This window comes from Vipera ursinii, assembly GCF_947247035.1.
Source record: "Vipera ursinii genome assembly, chromosome: 2".
Taxonomy (NCBI): Eukaryota; Metazoa; Chordata; class Lepidosauria; order Squamata; family Viperidae; genus Vipera; species Vipera ursinii.
In genome coordinates, this window is record NC_139513.1 from 128,545,625 (window position 1) to 128,565,029 (window position 19,405).

At 43.1% G+C, this 19,405-nt stretch overlaps 2 protein-coding genes across 3 annotated transcripts in view; both read right to left on the reverse strand.

Annotated features, from left to right (window-relative positions):
* Nucleotides 1-1,063: 1,063 nt before the first annotated feature.
* On the reverse strand, nt 1,064-9,568 carry LOC310633593 (uncharacterized protein). 2 transcript variants are annotated; one of them, XM_083351378.1, is made up of 4 exons: nt 9,523-9,568; nt 8,107-8,211; nt 6,443-6,572; nt 1,064-4,556 (listed from the first exon to the last, which is right to left on the reverse strand). In XM_083351378.1, exons 2-4 carry the CDS (start codon nt 8,204-8,206, stop codon nt 4,286-4,288), a joined length of 501 nt encoding a protein of 166 aa, XP_083207504.1. In that variant the 5' UTR covers nt 8,207-8,211; nt 9,523-9,568; the 3' UTR covers nt 1,064-4,285. The 2 variants fall into 2 exon arrangements, with proteins under 2 accessions (XP_083207504.1, XP_083207503.1); XM_083351377.1 differs by lacking the exon at nt 9,523-9,568 and having other exon boundaries at nt 8,107-8,437.
* A 2,577-nt stretch (nt 9,569-12,145) lies between these two features.
* The window catches only part of NPLOC4 (NPL4 homolog, ubiquitin recognition factor), a 53,797-nt gene continuing 46,537 nt past the window's right edge, over nt 12,146-19,405 (reverse strand). Inside the window, exons 13-15 of the mRNA XM_083351391.1 lie at nt 18,189-18,305; nt 14,537-14,639; nt 12,146-14,105 (exon numbers count right to left, since the gene is read on the reverse strand). Of these exons, the coding sequence (XP_083207517.1) occupies nt 13,948-14,105; nt 14,537-14,639; nt 18,189-18,305 (378 nt within the window). The 3' untranslated portion in view covers nt 12,146-13,947. The remainder of the gene's footprint in view (nt 14,106-14,536; nt 14,640-18,188; nt 18,306-19,405) is intronic.

Consider the following 19,405-nt stretch of genomic DNA (forward strand, 5'->3'; position numbering starts at 1 on the left):
AGTCGAGAACTCCCTGTATTGCAGACTAACTCTGCCCACAACCTGGAGTTAAATCCTGATGGGGCTCAAGGGTGACTCAGCCTTCCATCCTTCCAAGGTCGGTAAAATGAGGACCTAGATTGTTGGGGGCCATAGGCTGAAATTAAACTGTCCAAAGAGTGCTGTAAAGCACTATGAAATAGTATATAATTCTAAGTTCTGTTGTCATTGCTATTGATTTATCTTCTCAAATACTGTACTGGACTTGAGTCATGAGTTCATAAGTTGTCTTTGAACTAGTTCCTTAAGTCTACCTTATAGGATTGTTGTGACTTTAAATAAATTAATGGAAATAAGTATCGTCAGAAAAAAAACCAGCCCTCCCACCAAGTCAACTATATTTTTCTCCCACACTAAAAATTAGAAGAGCAGTACAAAAAATAATCATTGGTTCTGTGCTCAGACAACCAAAGGTTCATGTAGGCTGGGCATTATGTGGTGACTACTATATTTAACAAGATGTTGCTTGCTGTCAATTCCACAGCTTTTTGTTCTATTAAAGCTGTAATAATTGTTCAGATCCAACCCCAGATTTCAGTTAGAATGAGAAAGTGGTAATCATCTGGTATTTGCATTTACAAACAACAGTGTGTACGTGCGAGTGTAAAAAAAAATCATAGTGCAGCTGAGGCAGTAGATGGCAGTGTTGCTTGCAATGATAGCTATCCTTCCAAAATACCATAATGAGACTGGTAAAGGAATTATCACTTAATTAAATTATTTGTTTCATCCTTCAGACAAATTCTAGCAACTGAAGTTAACATTGTTTATTTCCTCTTATCTGTTTAACCCCCATTTGCCTTTATTATGCCTTAGTGGTTTTTTTTTATTTCATCAAGCTTGATTGCTGATTCACAAACTAAAATTGATTTAAATCTATTCTCTAGAAAACTGCAAAGTGTGATTATATGTGTAACAAATCTTGACTTTGGGAGTTTGTAGATTTTGATAGGGGCTTATGCAACAGTGAAAATCAAAGATATAATAACAAAGTTCAAAGAGAGAACCTACAAGTGGTTTTATTTAAATGTGTACATATCGAAGTAAAAATGCATACAATGACACAGAATAGTTTATAGCTGCTAGAAACTTTTCAAAAACTCATGAATGGCACTCTAATACACACAAATTTGAAGGATAGTTCTGTGCTTTTGCAGTGCATTAAATTTAATGAGTAGCCATAATATGGGACTTAATAGTCCCAGAAAGTGTTAGATTGAAGTAAGGCTTGGAAATATTTTAGGAGAAGCCTCAATAGTTTATTTTAATGCATTTTGTCAATGTAACCAGAGGAAACATCTCACCCCAATGGGATTGGCTGGCTGCTCTCAGGCTGGCAGAAGGCCAAGGAATTCTAGCTAGTGGGGTGCAGAAGAGCCTTTTCTGCTGTGGCTCCTGTCATCTGGAACATCGTACCCCTTGAGGTGAGATATGCTGCCACCCTCTTGGCCTTCCAAAAGCTCCTTAAAACCTGGCTCTCCTGATTGTCCCGGGGTCCAGATGTGCCATTCTGGAGGTAGGATTAGCAAATTAAATCAAAGATCCCACCTTCATCCCATTTTATATCCCTCCCCCCATCTTAGCTTATTTTCTGTTAATGTTACATTTATGGTTTTAATTTTTTTAAATATTGCTTTATCATGTTATTAGCCACCCAGAGTTGTATAACTGGCTATATGCATGGCCTATAATTTTAATAAATAAAATTTTAGTAGTATGAATATATTTGTATAAAGAAGAAGGGACTTCATTTTGGTTATTAGGATCCATAGCAAAATAACTACTAGATTAATTTACAGGTTTATTTGTACATTGAAATATTATGCTTTGAAAAAATACACATTGAAAAATGCAGAATCAAGAATGTCACTCAGATGCTTAGCTTCTTTACATCAAAATATTTCTGGTACAGCCATTAAATGCTTTATGTCTGTGGGTGTATGTGAATGAGTCAGTGCAATTTAGCCTTCCAAAACGTATAGCTTACAATATGTAGACTTTCATGTTTTTTGTCAAATATGTTGTATGTCCTTTTTACTACATTAAATATAATTTATTAAATCCTGCTGAACATTAAACTAGGTGTATAAGATTTATTTATTTAACTAATTAATTACTTGGCTGTCCATCTTACCTCATAATAACTCAATAAGTTGCAAGAGGAGGGAGAATGAATTACTTTGCAGAGTTTTCATTGACAAGCATAGTTCAAAGCAAGTAAGATAAGACTCATGCAGCTTTTTCCACGTTTGTCACATAGCAAAACTTGACTCTGACATTTTTTCCAATAGCTTATTTGTAAAGAGGCGACCTGATTGTTTTTAGGCTTTATGCCACACATGCTTAACCTAGCTACAATCTTGGTTTCAGTCCCTTTAGGAAACTGGGAATCTTACCATCTTAAACACGCTAAAAATTCAGCTTCATTGAGCATGATGTGAATGTTGATGGATGTGCTAAATCTGTGTCCCTAGTGCTTGAAAAGAGAAGTCTGGAAACAATCAAACCATTAGGCTGATTTAAAAAATCAGCATAGTTCTGAGTGTTTTTCCATTGCTAAAACATTAGAGCTTGTGCAAAGGCCTAGTAGCCAAGATACAGCCCTCAAGGCATATGCTTACCAGCCATACATAACATCAAGCCAGATACGTAACATACATACATAACATACATACATAACATCAAGCTAGGGAGAACCAGAAAGATTACATAATATGCAATTGCTCCTAATCTGTTTATATTTAGGCATGTGGAAATTAGGCCTGACTTTTCTCATTGCCCAAAACCTCCTTTGGCATGTAAAGCAATTAATGGAGAAGAATTTGGATCCTTTGTGGCATCTGATTTGATTACAATAGTGGGTTTTTTTAAAAAAAGGATCATTCCAGAAATACAGAAGCTCATTAGTAAATTATAGCCAAAGGAGCCAATTGACTTACTCAATTTGCAGGGATTCACCTTCAGGAAATGAAACTTCTTATAAAGATGTTTACACGAACCGAGAGTTTTAGACCATGTGGCTGTCACTAGAGCACAGGATACCCATTTTATAAAGCAGTTTGGGGTACAGGAGCCTGTAATTCAATTATGATTGATTTCTCATCTTGCAATCCTAGACCTATGAGCAATATATTTTCTCCTAGTTAATTATGCCCACCTAGCAGTTCGGAAGCATGCAAGTGTAAGTCGATTAATAGGTGCACTTTGGTGGGAGGGTAACACCATTCTGTGTGCCTTTGGTGTATAGCCCTGCTGACCGACTGACTGTGGAAATTGTTTTCGCACAACGCTGGCTCCTTCAGCCAAGAAACGGAGAAGAGCACTGCGCCCTAGAGTTGGACAGAACTGACAAGGAAACCTTTTTAGTTAAGTATGTAGACAAGCGGTGGGTACCGTATTTTCTGAAAAGAAAAGAAAAGAGAAAAGAGAAGAAGTAGGAAGAGACTTGTCTCATAACTAGCCCACGCACACACTCATCCACACAGATAAATTGGAACCTTTGTAGAAAATTAGTACTTTCCTTAATGCTATATCCATAAGCAAATCTTTATTGACTGCCACCTGTAACAAACGTAAAATAACTCTGCTTGTTCCTAAAGTATTTCTGGAGTCATACATGGAATGCTTCAGTGAGCATAACAAATCGCAGTGCAAACAGAAGGATGCATATATTTGCATGGGGTGTGACATTCTGCATCTTAAAAACCAATGCATTTCTACTTCCAAAAATGGATGGTAGATTGTAATATAGTCTACAATCATGGAAAGTTACAAATACTCCCTAGCACTGTGGTGGGCTATCATACTTATCATGTAGTATTACACAGTGTGCAAATAGCATGTAGAACTATGTAAAGCAGCCAGAACCGTTCCTAAGATCTTTAAAAACGGGAGAATGTGATACAAACCGTGTGCCAAATCCGCTTTTACAACCGATCAGTGTGATTCCATCTGTAATTAAGTTAAATTGTGCATAATTTAAAAACAACTACAGGATGTTAGTCTACTCTTAAGGCAACATGTATTTTAGGAAAACCATTCTACCAAGGAACTATTCCTTGGTGTTTATTCCAATAATATGTTGGGAATTGTGTGTCCACCGAGAAAGGATTCTATTTAATACCTTTATCTGAGTCTTTCACACTTAAGCCTTCACAGGAATTTTTTTGGGGGGAAAAGACAGGCAGACAGAGGGATGTATTTGGTTTCCAAAACTGTAGTGAAGGTCCAACACCAGCTGGAGCACTTATTGCCTTCCCTCAATCAAGGGCTCCGTGATCCGCCTCCCATTCCGGATCAGGACTCTGCGGCGTTTGGCTGGCAAGAGGGCAGCCTTTTTCTCTCCTAGTTGGGCAGCCCTGATGAAAGGCTTAGCAGGAGACAGGTTCTGTCTTTTGTTCATCTCATCTACAAAAGATTCTACCCCCTCAAAGCGTTTAGTCAGTTCTCCAAGATGCTCCTTGAGGGCATTAAATTCCTTGTATAGGTCATCCAGGGCATCAGAAAGAGGTTTGATTCTAAAAAGACAACAAGCAAGAAGGGATACGGATTAAAAAACAAACACCCTAGGCCAGTGATGGCGAAACTTTTGGAGACCGAGTGCCCAAACTGCAAACCAAAGCCCACTTATTTATCACCAGGTGCCAGGTAGGACGTGGCCCACTGGGTGGGCGTGGCTGTGGTGGTCATGGCAGACTGGGTGGGTGTGGCCAAAGTGGGCATGGTCACCTCGATGTTGCTCCTGGGGAGGGGCGTCTGTGGGGGCCGGACAGGGTTGAGGGAGATCCATGGGGTCTCTGGCAGGTGGGGTGGTCCTGCAGGGTGAGGTGAAGGAAGGTGGGGGGTGCCATTGCCATGGGGCAAGGTGAGGCAGGGACCAGGCCAGCTGCTGTCTGACACCATTGGCCCCCGCACACAGAGGCCAGTGAGCCGATGGGGGCTGACGGCCTCCGTCAGCACCCAGAGCCTGCCAGCTCCTTGACTGGTGCACCTTGGAGCTCCACAGCCCACCGCCAGCAGTTCAGAGAAGCTGCCTTTGAGCTGGACAGCTGGCTGACAGCTGAGGAGGCGATGCAGTGGGTTGTGCCCAGGAAAAGGAGAGCATGCGAGGCCAAGAGGGACGGGACTGGGGGGGGAGGGAAACCAGCCATGCCGGAATGCATCCGGCCATGTGGGACCTCGGGCGGCTGGTTGAAGAGGGACGGTTGCCATCTCCGGGGCATGGCATGTGTGCCCACAAAGAGGGCTCTGAGTGCCGCCTCTGGCACGTGTACCATAGGGTCGCCACCATTGCTCTATGCTAATTTTACAGAACCAGGTTTTCATTTTATTTTGGCAAAGTTCAACAACAGAGCTGGATCTATGCTGCCAAATTCGTTTATGGTATCGTAGGCAGTAATTTATTTACATAGATGGAAGTCATCTGTACAAAACCTTGCTCAAGCAAAGGTCCATTTCTTGGGGATACTTCCAAAATACAGATGCAGTAACATTGACACAGAAAGATTTATCTTATTTAGCTGTACAGTCCACAACAGAGAGCACCTAGAATCATTGGGCTGGAAGGAACCTTGTAGGTCTTCTAGTCCAACCCCCTGCCCAAGGCAGGAGTCCCATTTCATCCACTCAGTCTTATGAATCTGCAAATTGTAAGTTGCTTGTTTGTTCCTTCATTAGGGTTTGTTAACAGCCCAACATTCGTCATTGTTGCTTTTTGTGCACTGCCCAGGATCTTTTAAGATTGAATCAGTTTTCATTTTGTTGTTTTTTTAAAAAAAATCAAAATATATCTCAAGGTCTGGACACACACACACTGGACAAGGCCAAAAAAAAAAAAGACTGAAAAATGATGGACGGTGTTGTGAAAATCTAGCCACTGACTTGGTGTGCTGTGCAAACATCCTGGGGCAGAGCATGTTCTATTTAATCCTAATCCAATGAACAACTACATTCCACTAGCCTGGTTCTTCTGGATTGACTGCTGACACAAATTTATCAATTCCCCGCTAGACTAGCACGTTTTGAGGTTCTAGTAAAAGGTAAAGGTTCCCCCGCACATGTGTGCTAGTCGTTTCCAACTCTAGGGGCCGGTGCTCATCTCCGTTTCAAAGCCGAAGAGCCAGCGCTTGTCCGAGGACGTCTCTGTGGTCATGTGGCCGGCATGACTAGATGCCAAAGGCGCACGGAACGCTGTTACCTTCCCACCGTAGTGGTCCCTATTTTTCTACTTGCATTTTTACGTGTTTTTGAACTGCTAGGTTGGCAGAAGCTGGGACGAGTAACAGGCGCTCACTCTGTTACGCGGCACTCGGGATTCGACCCGCCAAACTGCCGACCTTCTTGAGGTTCTACACCAAGTCAATTCGAAACCTATCCAGATTTCTGCCTGGACCCCAGCCCTCACCTTCCATAGTCAGGCAACACTGTTTGGTGATCATGGAGGAGAAGGTTCCTGATCTGAGTCATAATAGCAAATTTCCAGTTGTCCAGAACCACCGTAAGATTAGAACATCCCTTGGTATTGACTTTGTCAGCTGGGAGAGGAAAGAGAAAAGAAGAGCAAACTGGAATGTGATGTAACAAAGAAGTGGTAGCTTAGTAAAATCATCATCATCATCTTGGAAAAAATAAAGTGACATAAACATCTTCAAATTGAGCCTTGGTGGAGCAGTGGGCTAATGCCTCCTTAAGTAACACCAGCTGCCTGCAATTAGTGCAGGTTCGCATACCACCAGGCTCAAGGTTGACTCAGCCTTCCATCCTTCCGAGGTAGGTAAAATGAGGACCCAGATTGCTGGGGGCTATAAGCTGACTTTGTAATAATGCCGCTTGGGGGTGTGTGAAAGCCCTAATAAGCAGGCATATACATGGAATGAAGGCTACTGCTAAGCTTGTAAGCCGCCCTGAGTCTTCGGAGAAGGGCGGGATATAAATGGAATTAAAATAAAATAAAATAAAATAAATAAATAAAATACAGTACAGATTGGGTGAATGCGTAAAAAGAAAGTATGAGTGATTGAGGACATACCAGCAGATCTAGAAAAGCATTTGGGCACCATATGAATGGGCAGAATCTCAACACATCAATTACAAAATGTCACATTATTTGATAAAGTGGCCTATATTACAGTAGTATCACTGAGCTGGATCCTTGAAAAGAATTTTAATAGTCAAAATACTGTGCAACATCCAGGCAAAACTATCTGGTAGATTGTGTGGTAATAACAACAGCAGCATTTTTTACTCTTCCTTTTCCTTCTTCCTCCTGTACTGCCCTTTAGTTCCTAAATGCTGTATGCACCTGAGAAGGGGGCATTTCCACACCATTAACATGAAATGAGAATCTAGCGGGACTATGGAGAACAGCAGCCACACTTTTATCATACATTCATTCCTTCTTCAGGGGTAAAAAGAAAGTGCTCAAAAACCTCTGTAAAACCAATTGGCAGCTCACCCTTCTCCCATGAATTCAGGGTGAAGAGCAAGTTTAGGAGGAATAAAGTTACTTCAGCGTAACATCAAACCCAATGACAAAATAAAGGGATCCTAATTTTGGGAAGGTCAGCGTGCATCTTCAGGGATGGAAAAAAACACCCGCCTTTCCTTAAGAGTTCATTTTAGGACCTACAGTACCATTTCTAAAGTGAAATGTGCTCTAGTTCCCTGAAAATATGTCCTGGGAGCTACACAAGGAGAAATATGATTTATAGCTCAAATTCTGGTGCTCACAGATACTTAAATCTGTGAAGAATCATGTACGCAGAAAAGAAATTCAGAATTTTATAAGAAATGTGGAAACTGGAAGACAGAAGAGGATTGGAATCTCAGGTTAGCAGCCTTTATGGGGAAAAAATGGGCTTTGGGGCATCCACGGTCAAAAGCAAGTATGCCATCAAAATCATTCTCCCTTGAACAACTGGGCTTCCAAGGCCTTTAGCACAGAGGGGGCCAGCCTAACCAAGTGCCCCTCCACCCCAATTCACAATGAAGAAAACAAGTTTCTGTTGTCCCATGTAACAACCTGCTTTCTGGAGGGGGGGGAAGGCCATGATCTTTGGGACCTGTTACCTTCTTTTCGGTAGTCCCATTCGGGTCTGGCTTCCCGCCGCTTCGAGATGGCTGCACAGCTGACGGCCACCACCAACAGCAGCCCGAGAATCTGCTTCATGTTGCCTTGACAGCGCCAAGAGAAAGAAGACCAAAACATCCTCTTTACAGTCTCCGCACAGACCTCAAAGCCTCGTTCCTGTTCTGTGTCCAACCCCACCCCTTTCCCTAGATGGCTCCCATATGGCTGCTCATCTAGCTGGGCTGGTCACCAGTTTGTCATATCAGTGGGAAGAGGGAAAGGGGCGTCTCTACTTCTGCAGCCATAGAAACACAACACTCACTGCATCCATTCACCAGTCCAAGCCCAGCTGGATGGAAATACCGTCCAGGGATTTGAGAACGTCCTGTTGGAACTCGGATATCATCTGACTTATGACTGTCCTCTCCATAGAAGATCCCTATTTCCTCCATGTGTCTAAATAGTTTAAAAATGTTAAGATGTTGCCAGTTGGAAAGAAGAGGAAGTGGGTGGACAGGAGAGAGTAGAAGCTGTGCATCTGAGTGAGCAAATTGCTCAATCTTGCTAGTTCCTTATTGTTAGGATGAAGGGTAGCTTAGGCGACATCTTCATTGGATTGGACCTGTGTCAATCACCATGCGATCATCTTTAGTCCATTTGTTAATTCAGCAGCAGATAAGTACAATACATAATACAGTTGCTATTAAGGGTGCTATCATATTCTAAGACACCAAGCATGAAGGGAAGGGGAAGAGGAAGAAGAAGAGATACAGCTGGCTAAAATCTCTCAGGACTGGAAACATTCATTTCTGATTTTTTCCCCACACTTCCATTCTTCCCCATGATTTCAGGCTAACAGACTGGGCCAGCTACAGCCAGAATCACAGAGTGGCTGCTGCAGCTGCTTGAAGGCCCTTATCACTTGGGGTCTGGGGTTCCTGTTTGTATTCTTCACCCAACCCCGGCTTTCCTCTCCTTTGCTCAGAACTGGTCCTTTTAGCTGTCCTTTGCATATAAAGGCTGATTTGGGCTGATGGTTAAAACTAACGTCTGACTGCAGAAAAATAGAAATGAGCAGATTAAATTGGAGGGTGGGCAAGAGAAGTAATGTGATCTAGTCTGACATACAGTAGTCCTACTTTGCCATCTGAACCTATCTTATGTATCTAGCCTAATGTCCTATTGTGCTTCCTGTATTTGTTTATCCATTCAAGACATTTTAATAGGAAGGAACTGAAAATGCATTGAGCCCTAAAACTTAATGCTGCAATGCAATTTGCACTTTCCAGATGAATTAGATTCCAATTCCCACTTGCCAGCCAGCCTGTGATCAAGACCTTCAAAAATATTATTTTAAATTTTTTTTTAAAAGCACAATTGATTTTTTTAAAAAAAGAAACAAAAACTTCATTTACCTACTGAAATCCTCAGATGCAAGATGTGGTGGTGATTTTTTTTCAAGTCTAGCTTGTTTCAAACCAAGATCTGCCGCTCTTCTTTGCTTTATAACATATTGTTCTGAAATTTTGCCATTCTTCAAATTACAAACAGATCCTTTTGGGCCTATTACAGGAAACACTCCCAATCTGCAGTTTATGGTATATCTCTGAGGGGATGGAGGAGGGAAGTCAGAGGTTTGTGGGACAATCCCCCAAAATACTCCAAAGTACCTTTTAGGTCACTAGCACTTAAAAGGGGAAAATTCTCTGCTTACTCATATTTTCTTTGATTGATAAAAGGAGCAGCTCAGGAAAAAAAACCTGCGCAGTCCAACTCTGCTGCGCGCAATTTACACAGAAACTCTGTTTACCAAAAGGGACAAAACAATTCCCCAGCATGTGTTTTCTTGGGAAATATGGACAACTGGGAATTACAAAAGGTAGAGGCTTTGACCTACTTCTTTGGAAAGTTAACAGAAGCGTCCTGTCTTGTTGGCATTAGCTTTGCCGCTCTCCCTCCTTCCCTTGCTCTTAATGATATCCAGACAATGAATTTTTTTTTCCTTTTAAAGTGAGAAGAGCACATTCAGCATGGTTCACATCAGGTAGCCAGATGGGGACATGCGTCAGTCCCTTGTCAATGTTTACGAGTCCAGATGGCGCAATAGAGATAAGCAGAAGGAAAATGGATGGGAACCCAAAATCTATCTCCTGATCTACAGAGCCTACTGGTAGAGTTGGAAAAGGCCACCTCATCCATTGAGCCACAGCTCAGCTGTGTTAGCATCCAAATGAAAACATTCGCAACCCAGATGGCTGTCTGGCTCTTAACTGCAATCTGTGAAGAGAAGCCCATCATTTCTCTGCTCAATGAGCTGCATAGGCTAATAGCGCTGAATTCAATCAAATTTTCTTTTTCCTCCAACTTCAAGCCATTCTTTGGTAGTTAGAATAACGGATCTTGACCTTCTTGGAAGGGATGTGCATGAAATTTCCACACATGAGAGAAAACACATTATGCCTTGGAAGTTTGGCTGGGCCTTTCCAGGAAGGGAGGGCATGATCTGACCAGAGCAAAACCAGATAGCAAATTAGGGAAATCTTTGGATCCCCTCTTCCTCTACACAACAACATACCTTTTTCTTTTTTCTCCTATATTCTGCATCTACTTGCCACACCAGTCCTAGTTCTCTGAAGCCACATCATCCTGGGCCTTCAATTTCTCCTACCCTGGATCATATCTGAGAGGACCTGTGTGGTACAGATCCATGCACAAGACATGCACACATTGATTCAGCATACAGATACCAACTACTGTAATTGGTGCCCAAGGACGCTCCATGCACGGAAGTCTTCACCACCTTAGTTTTCTACATATCATCCTTTGACGTCTTTCCGGCATGCTATCATACCCCTGGCTAAGATAAACATTCCCAGCACCTTCAAACTCTCTTTGTGGGATTTAATGTTTGTAGTTCTTGCTCTTCTCTGGAAATACTTGTTTGTCTGAATTTTTTCCAAAACTGTTTTTCAGATCTTGACACAATATTTGAGGTGGACTCTGACTAACACAGAATGAAGTGGAGACAATTACTTCCCAGGATTTGGAAAATATTTAATTGATGCTGGCTAAAATTGCATTCATTTTCTTGCAAACACATTGCAAGCTGGACATAAGTCCTCACTGTTAAGATAAATGTTTCAGGATTTTTTCCCCCCTTAAGTCGAGAATTTTTGCATTTGTCTCTTAAATTGTTATGTTCAGCTGTTTCTATAACCCATCAAAATCATTTGAATGTTATTTCTATCTTGTAAGATATTAATATCTCAACAGAGTTATCTCCCCCATCAATCCAAGTCATTGCCCTAGAATCGTAGAATTATGGAATTTGAAGGGGCCACAAAGGTCAACTAGCCCAATCCTCTGCAAGGTGTAGGAAAACCAATTAGCTTCATCCTCAAGTGGTAGCAGTTCAGCCTCTTCTTAACAGTCTCCAAAGATGGAGAACCCGTAAGCTCTCTTGTACCCATTATTTCTGGTCCTAATTTCTGTGGCAGTGGAAAATAGTTCCTGACCACTTTCTCTATGGCAATCTCTTTATATACCTGAACACTGATATTACATCTGCTTTGGGTCTTTTTTCCTCCCAACTCTTTCATATTTCTAAATCATGATCCAGAAGAAGCTCAGAAGTGTGTTAATCTTTCTACCAGCCATCTTACACAAATGGCTCAGGTTTAGCCATTTGTTATCAATATCTGCATCCGTTAACATGTACATCCCATACCATATTCACATGAAACCTGTTATTCTTTACTTGCCAGATGGCTAAAAACAATTTGCTAAAAATATGGATCCCATTTTTTTGGATGAGGTTTGAAACAATAGCTGACTGCCCACATGCACAGCAAGCATTTTAGAAATTAGATGTTGTTCGCACTTGAAGGTTATCACCATGACATATATATATATCTGCATTGGAACAATAAATGAATGGTGGTCAGGAGAAACGTTTGGGCCCAAGGGCTGCATAAATTCAAAACGAGTAGGGAGCAAAGTGGAGAAAGCAAGAAAAGGACCCGGAGCCATCATTTTGGATGCTTTTAATAGCTTTTTATTTGCAGGGCTGTTATTCAGTTAAGTCCAGTCCAAACCAAACATACACCTCTGCAACCCGAAGAACCAAGAAGAACAGCGAGAGCGGCTACAGCCCGTTGAGCTTGAGAAATCTAGTCAAAATGCAAACCCAGGAAATGAAAGTCACATGTCCTGCCGGCAATAAGGGCCAGAGAATGTGTTTATGAGCCCCCAGCTACAACTGCCTTGAAAGGCAAAGATCGCATTCTTCACAGCAAGTGTTTGGAGGCCAGTCCTACCTGCCCACAATGAAAATGGGAGCTGGGACGGAGGCACATTTTGTGGTGGTGACGAAGACCTAGGAATATAAACTACGGAAGGGCAGAAACAAAGGCCGTAGTACGTCCACATAACCAGAGAGCTGATGTGAAGGGCCTCTTTCTCTCTAATGCTGCAAGGTTTGTCTGGGTTTGCTGTGCAGAATACTTTTGCGAGGGGAATCAAATGTGCCTTAACATAAAACAGTCCTAGCAGAGATATTGGGAATTTTGGATAATAATAATAATAATAATAAAAAATATCTGGACACCTTTGAATGGAGAAGCCCAGGTATCGGAAGAAATAAGGAACAAGAGGCACAGCTAATATATGATTATGTGAAAAGTAGGCAGGGTTGTGTTCTAGAGGCGAGGCCATTCCTATTGCAGTCACTATATTCTAGAGGCAAGGTCATTTTTACACAGGCATTTTAGTGAGGTAAGACAAACTCCAATTCCAATATATGCTCCACTTATTGTGCTGATCCTGTGTAGTCATTAATAGACACGAATAAAATGCCTAGATATTTTGCCTGCTCATACATAGCTTTGGATCCCAGAAAATTGCTTTAAACATAAAGGGGAAATAGTGTATGGAGACATGGTGCAAATAACTGCTTGTGAACTGTTGCATTCCCAGTCCTGACTCAGCTGGAATGAAGCTGCTATAAGGTTCCAAGCCTGGAAGTGACAGGATATGCTTCCTGTTGCCAAACCGGGATGAGAATCATCTTCTCTCTTGCCTACCATGGATGAAGAACTCAGGGAATTGTTTTAATCTCTGCCATTAGGGACATAGGGCAAGATATGGATGAAGAGGCAACCAGAATCATACCTGCCTGGTTGAGAAAAATGTCCCCCCCCCCCACTTTCCAGTGCTGAGGTTTAGCCTGGGGCTTTAAAGCCACAGTACGTCCTGCGATCACACATCACTCAGTTTGAAGCTATGGCATAAATGAGAGAGTGGACCAATGTGGCTCAGGCACCAGTGACCCAGAAACGCTGGGGCTAAATGCAAAGCATGTCAAGAGAACAACATTACACAAGCTAGCCCTGGGGGACCAAGTCATCCCTTCCTCACTACTGCCTAGCCTCACTGACAAGCTTAAGGCGGGGAAAGCTTGTGGCATGCAAGCTAACAGGGCAACACGGCCACACTGCCATGAGCCCACAGAGCCAACGAGCCACCTGCGCGACTTCAGCTCAAGGGAAGCAAGACCTCTGGCTTTCTACAATACTGAGAGCAAAGAAAAGACAAGGCAGCATAGCGGGGGCCATCTTAATTTTTCCCCACCGGGACATCCCGTTCCAATTGCGAGCTGCCACTTTGTAAATGGCAATTGAATACCTGTGATATGGGTCCTTCCCCCCCCCCTTTCCTGTCCTGCCCCGCCCCACGGTACGTTAGCCCAGGAGGAAGAACAGTCCTGCCTGGTTAAAGGTTTGCCTCTGTATTTCTGCCAGTTGGTCTGTAATGGCCGCCCCGATCACCAAGCCAAACAGGGCCTAGCTCCGTGGGAGGCTACACATCTCACAATGATCTGTGCCTGGTTGGTTCATGAAGGTGCAGTGCTGACAAGCCCACACTGAAGACGTTGTTGCATGTGTTGAACTGCCCATGGCACCATATTCTTGGAGTCCTGGCAACTGAACGCCCACCGTGCCTGAAAAAGTGAAATAAAGTAATTGGGAGACAGAAAAAGCTTCAACAAGCAGACATATTTTTTGGGGGGGTCTGGAAACTTTACAAATCACTAGATAATTTCTAGAGTAGATGGAATCTTCCCTGAGGAATATTCCCATTCCTTGGCACAACACTGTCTAATTCCTTCAACAGATTTCTACAACTATATCCTCTAAAAACCCTCCTTTTCTTTCATGTATGAATTAAATCACCTACACACCCAACACCCACCCACACCCACTACTTGGCTAAAATGTGTAAAATTTTGTTTACTTGTGTAGTACTAAACTGATCCCCAAAGGTGGTTTCAAATCCAAATTCTAACACTAGGCAATTTGATGTAGGTAAACAAAAGCTGTCCAGCATCTCTGGAATGAGGTGACTCAAAAAGAGAAAAGACGTTAAACATACTGCAAAGCTGCTCAATGGTAGCCCACTGTTCAGATTTTTTCCAGGTCTGAGCGAGATCTTCATTCCGGGTTCTTACTGCCTCCAGCAACAAGCTGATACTGTCCTAAAAGAGGAAACAAGCCACATCACAACCCTATCTACATTTAAAATAAAGGATTAATGCACCATATTCCAACTAGCTATAAATGTTAGTAATACAATTAAGCTATTTAACTACAAAAGACAATTTTTTTTGTCAACCGATTTACCATTTCCAAAATAGGTTGCACTCTATCTCTTCTCCCACTTTCAGGACATCTAAAAGCATGGAGCAACAGTAAAAATACATTTTGTTTCCTGACACCTGAATATGCCGTAATGCCATTTCAGGTTTTCTATTTCCATTCCAGTTTTAAAGGCCAATTATTCTAGAAAGAAGAAATGAAACTTTAAATCGCCTTGTTTGGCAGCTCTGAATCTAAACAGTGGCACTGTATTGCAAGTGTGCTGTTACCTCCGCTCACATTGTGCGCCATGATTGGGTGGCACAAAATGAACAAGTCAGCCTAGTTCAGACCCATTCAAGAAAGGAACTGCCAGCATAAAAACAGCAACACATTTAGAATATTGGCATGACCAAGAATTCATGAATGAAATATCATGCCCCACATCTCAGTTAGCATCAAGTGTTGCCTGACATTCACAAGCAACAATATGCAGGATTACATTAAAATGGCACTGCTGGGGGGGGGAGTTTTTGAGAGATTTAAACAGCAGATGGTACTACTGACAAGTTCTGAGGTGAACTGGAATAATATGCACTGTCATTTCATCTTTGTTCTTGAGCAGTGGGCTCGGGAAATAAAAATGTTTCCACTGGCTTCATAAAATCACAGCTACTGCAAAAATGTCAGAATTTGTACTAGGGTTGCACACTGGATTTGTTAGACATCAGATCCTGATGTACACGATGAATAATCAGGAAAGAAAACTGTTTTGAAAGCTAGGAGGAAACTCGCCAGAGAATAAGTTACAACAGCTGTAAGTGTCTGTGGAGATTCTCCGTCATCCAGGTCATGGTTGTCCCAAAGAAGCTTTTTCACGAGACAACTGGACTTTCTTGGTTTTTTTGGAAGGCGTTTCGCTTTTCATCCAAGAAGCTTCTTCAGCTCTGACTGAATGGTGGGGAATGGAAGGATTTCTTTCCTTGCAGACAGCTGGTCATTTGCATTGTTTTAGAGCAGGGGTGTCAAACTCAATTTCATTGAGGGCCACATCAGCATTGCAGTTGCCCTCAGGGGGCCGGGTGGGTATGGCCTGGGTGGGCGTGGCCTACTGGGTGGGTGTCGCTAGAGTGCATATGGCCTACTGGGTGGGCGTGGCCAGCTCTACATCGTTCGCATCAAGGGTGCCTATGGGGGCCTGGGCAGGAGTGGGACAGATCTGAGGGTCTCTGGCAGGAGGAGGGTCTCTGGGCCAGAGCCAAGGCAGTGGGGGCCTTTCCCTCACTGTTTCCAGGATGGCTTCGCGGGCCACATGAAACCACTTCGCGGGCCGGATCCGGGCCCCGGGCCTTGGGTTTGACATGTCTGTTTTAGAGAGTCACTGAGGCCACCTGGAGGTTTATCTGTGTCCTCAAGATCGTCTGAGTAGTGCCAATGGGTGTGGAGCCATCTTGGAATTCCTGAAAGGACTGTGTTGTAGACAGGAGATATCGTATCCCTCCCCCTCTTCTGAGAGACGGCTGTTCAGTTTTGACATAGGTGGCCTCTTTGACCCCTCTTTCAAACTAGCAGTCCTCTCTACCCAAAATGTGGACTTTGCTGTCTTCAAAAGAGTGGCCTTTGTCTTTTAACTGTAGATGGACTGCTGAATCTTTTCCTGATGGCTCTGTTCTCCTATGTCAGTGATGGCGAACCTTTTAGAGACCCGAGTGCCCAAACTGCAAACCAAAACCCACTTATTTATCACCGGGTGCCAGGTAGGACGTGGCCCACTGGGTGGGCGTGGCTGTGGTGGTCATGGCAGACTGGGTGGGTGTGGCCAAAGTGGGCATGGTCACCTTGATGTTGCTCCTGGGGAGGAACATCTGTGGGGGCCGGACAGGGTTGGAGATCCATGGGGTCTCTGGCAGCTGGGGTGGTGGGCAGGAGGCTCGTCCTGCGGGGTGAGGCGAAGGAAGGTGGGGGGTGCCATTGCCACGGGTCAAGGTGAGGCAGGGACCAGGCCAGCTGCTGCCTGACACCATCGACCCCCGCACACAGAGGCCAGTGAGCGGATGGGGGCTGACGGTGTCCGTCAGCAGCCAGAGCCTGCCAGCTCCTTGACTGGTGCACCCTGGAGCTCCACAGCCCACCGCCAGCAGTTCAGAGAAGTTGCCTTTGAGCTGGAGAGCTGGCTGACAGCTGAGGAGGTGATGCAGTGGGTTGTGCCCAGGAAAAGTAGAGCATGCGAGGCCAAGAGGGACCGGGGGGGGGAGGGAAACCAGCCGTGCCGGGATGCATCCGGCCATGCGGGACCTCGGGCGGCTGGTTGAAGAGGGACGGTTGCCATCTCCGGGGCATGGTATGTGTGCCCACAAAGAGGGCTCTGAGTGCTGCCTCTGGCACGCGTGCCATGGGTTCGCCACCACTGTCCTATGTTGTGCCATGCATTTATGAAGTGGTTGTTTTGTTTCCTCTCTAAAAGAATGTAAATGACCAACAGTCTACAAAAAATATAAATCCTTTCATTCCCCATCATCCAGTCAGAACTGAAGAAGCTTCTTGGATGAGAAGCGAAACGTTTTCAAAGAAAAACAAAGTCCAGTTGCCCTCTTGAAAAATACACGTTTCATTACACTGACCTAACAGCAAAGTTACAGGAACTGTTCTTTAAAAAGGATTAATGAAGCTTACTTCAAAAATGCCTGCTCTGATTTCTATAAAATTTTGAAAGGCATATCTTCAGGAAGTTCTGGCTTGCCTGAAAATTTAACCCCATTCTGCTGAAAAACAAAACTCCTTGTGCTTTCTGTATTATAACCTACAGAACTCAATTTCTCTAAATCAAAGGCAGACGGGAAAGGCCACCTCCAGAATTATGCAAACTTGATGGAAAGTTCCTAAAATGTAAAGAGGATAGACTTTGTGCATCCCATATTTTATAGTTAAGACAATTGCAATTGTACTTCATTATCATAATGACATGCAGTAAACCTGATTAATTACTCACTGGCAGCCCAACTATTCCATACACGATTATAGTTCTTTAGACTCTCCAGAAAATACAGGACATTATTACTTTTCCTGCCTTTTTTTTAAATGGAGGGAAAATGTTTCAGATTTTGAAGGCAGGGAATTATGTTTATCAGTGGCCTAGCAAAAGTTAGCTAATAGGGTAGCCATAACCGTGGATTAAAAATAAGACAAATCCTTAATGATATTGCAGAATTGATCTTTTACAATAATAATTTCTGATACAACATGCCTAAGCGTCAAGCTGGCTCTACCCAGTCTGAGAGGCAATTGCTACCAACTTATTTCTCCAAAAGGTTCAAAGTTGACTGCCACACTACCAATCTAGAAGCCACTTCTAACAAGTCAAGGTATCTTGCTTTAAAGTCAGGTGTGTTTAGCAACCTTCTTAATGTAAGCTTTATGCCTTTCTCTAAAAAAATAAAGTCATTACATACCCTTAAAGGCATCACTTCATTGGTGACCAAGAAGAGGAGAAGATGGAAATCAGAGATGATGTCAAGGAACACAGAAGAGGTATTCTGGGACAAATATGTAGCTAGAATGTGAAAGTCCTGCCAAGATTGACAAAAGAATAATTTAGCCAACTGCTGACCCATATGCTTCAGACACCCCTCTGTCACAGGGCTGCAAACACTGTTCTCTCAGCAGCCGCACTTAAAAGTGGACAGGACCCAAGCAGTCTGATGACTCTTTAATGATGTTTTTTTTTAAAATTCCATTTATATCCCGCCCTTCTCCGAAGACTCAGGGCGGCTTACAAGCTTAGCAGTAGCCTTCATTCTATGTATATGCCTGCTTATTAGGGCTTTCACAACCCTCCCAAGCGGCATTATTACAAAGTCAGCTTATTGCCCCCAACAATCTGGGTCCTCATTTTACCTACCTCGGAAGGATGAAAGGCTGAGTCAACCTTGAGCCTGGTGGGATGCGAACCTGCACCAATTGCAGGCAGCTGGTGTTACTTAAGGAGGCACTAGCCCACTGCTCCACCAAGGCTCTTATGTTAATGCTAACTTTATTATTTAAAGTTTGTTTAATAATAAAGTTTGTTTAATAATAATTGTTTAAGCATTTAATTCTTTCTCTTTTTTTGGAGCAATATCCTCAGACTGAAACACCTGCAGTCCTTTGTTTTTGTTTTCAGTAAAAGTCTTATGATACTAAGAGTCGTTTCTCAGCATCATAGCACCCTCTGCTGATGAAACTTCCAGCAAGAATGAATGGACAGAAACGGCAGCCAGGAAGCAAACACCTCAAATTCAAGAGGTATGCAAGAAGTCAAAGAAGCTGGAAAATATAGAGACAAACAAAGCAGAAGGGAGGCAGAGAGACAGTAGGAAAAAAATTGGGGGGATGCGGAGGCAGCAAAAGAAACAGCAGGTGGTTGTGATGCAGAAGGCAGGAAATACAGCACTGCAGAAGCAACAGTAAAGTAAAGGCTGGTGAGTAAAGGCAGGCTCTATTAGATATCCCACCGTGCCATATTTGGCCTGCAGGTTTTGCACTTGGGCTCTCCGGTAACACATTCCCAGTTCAGAGAGCAATTTCACACATTTTGTTCTATGAAGACTGCCGGTATTTGTGATGTAAAGAGAGCAAATGAGTGGCACTCTTGAGGGTTGTTTTTTTTTTTTGCCAAAGAGCAACCTGA

Coding starts and splice junctions, on each gene's coding strand:
- LOC310633593 (XM_083351377.1), bottom strand. CDS start 8,245: ATGTTTTGGTCTTCTTTCTCTTGGCGCTGTCAAGGCAACATGAAGCAG. Junction 6,573..8,106: donor ATGGGACTACCGAAAAGAAG/GTAACAGGTCCC, acceptor TTCCTCTCCCAG/CTGACAAAGTCAATACCAAG. Junction 4,557..6,442: donor GTGTTGCCTGACTATGGAAG/GTGAGGGCTGGG, acceptor TTGTCTTTTTAG/AATCAAACCTCTTTCTGATG.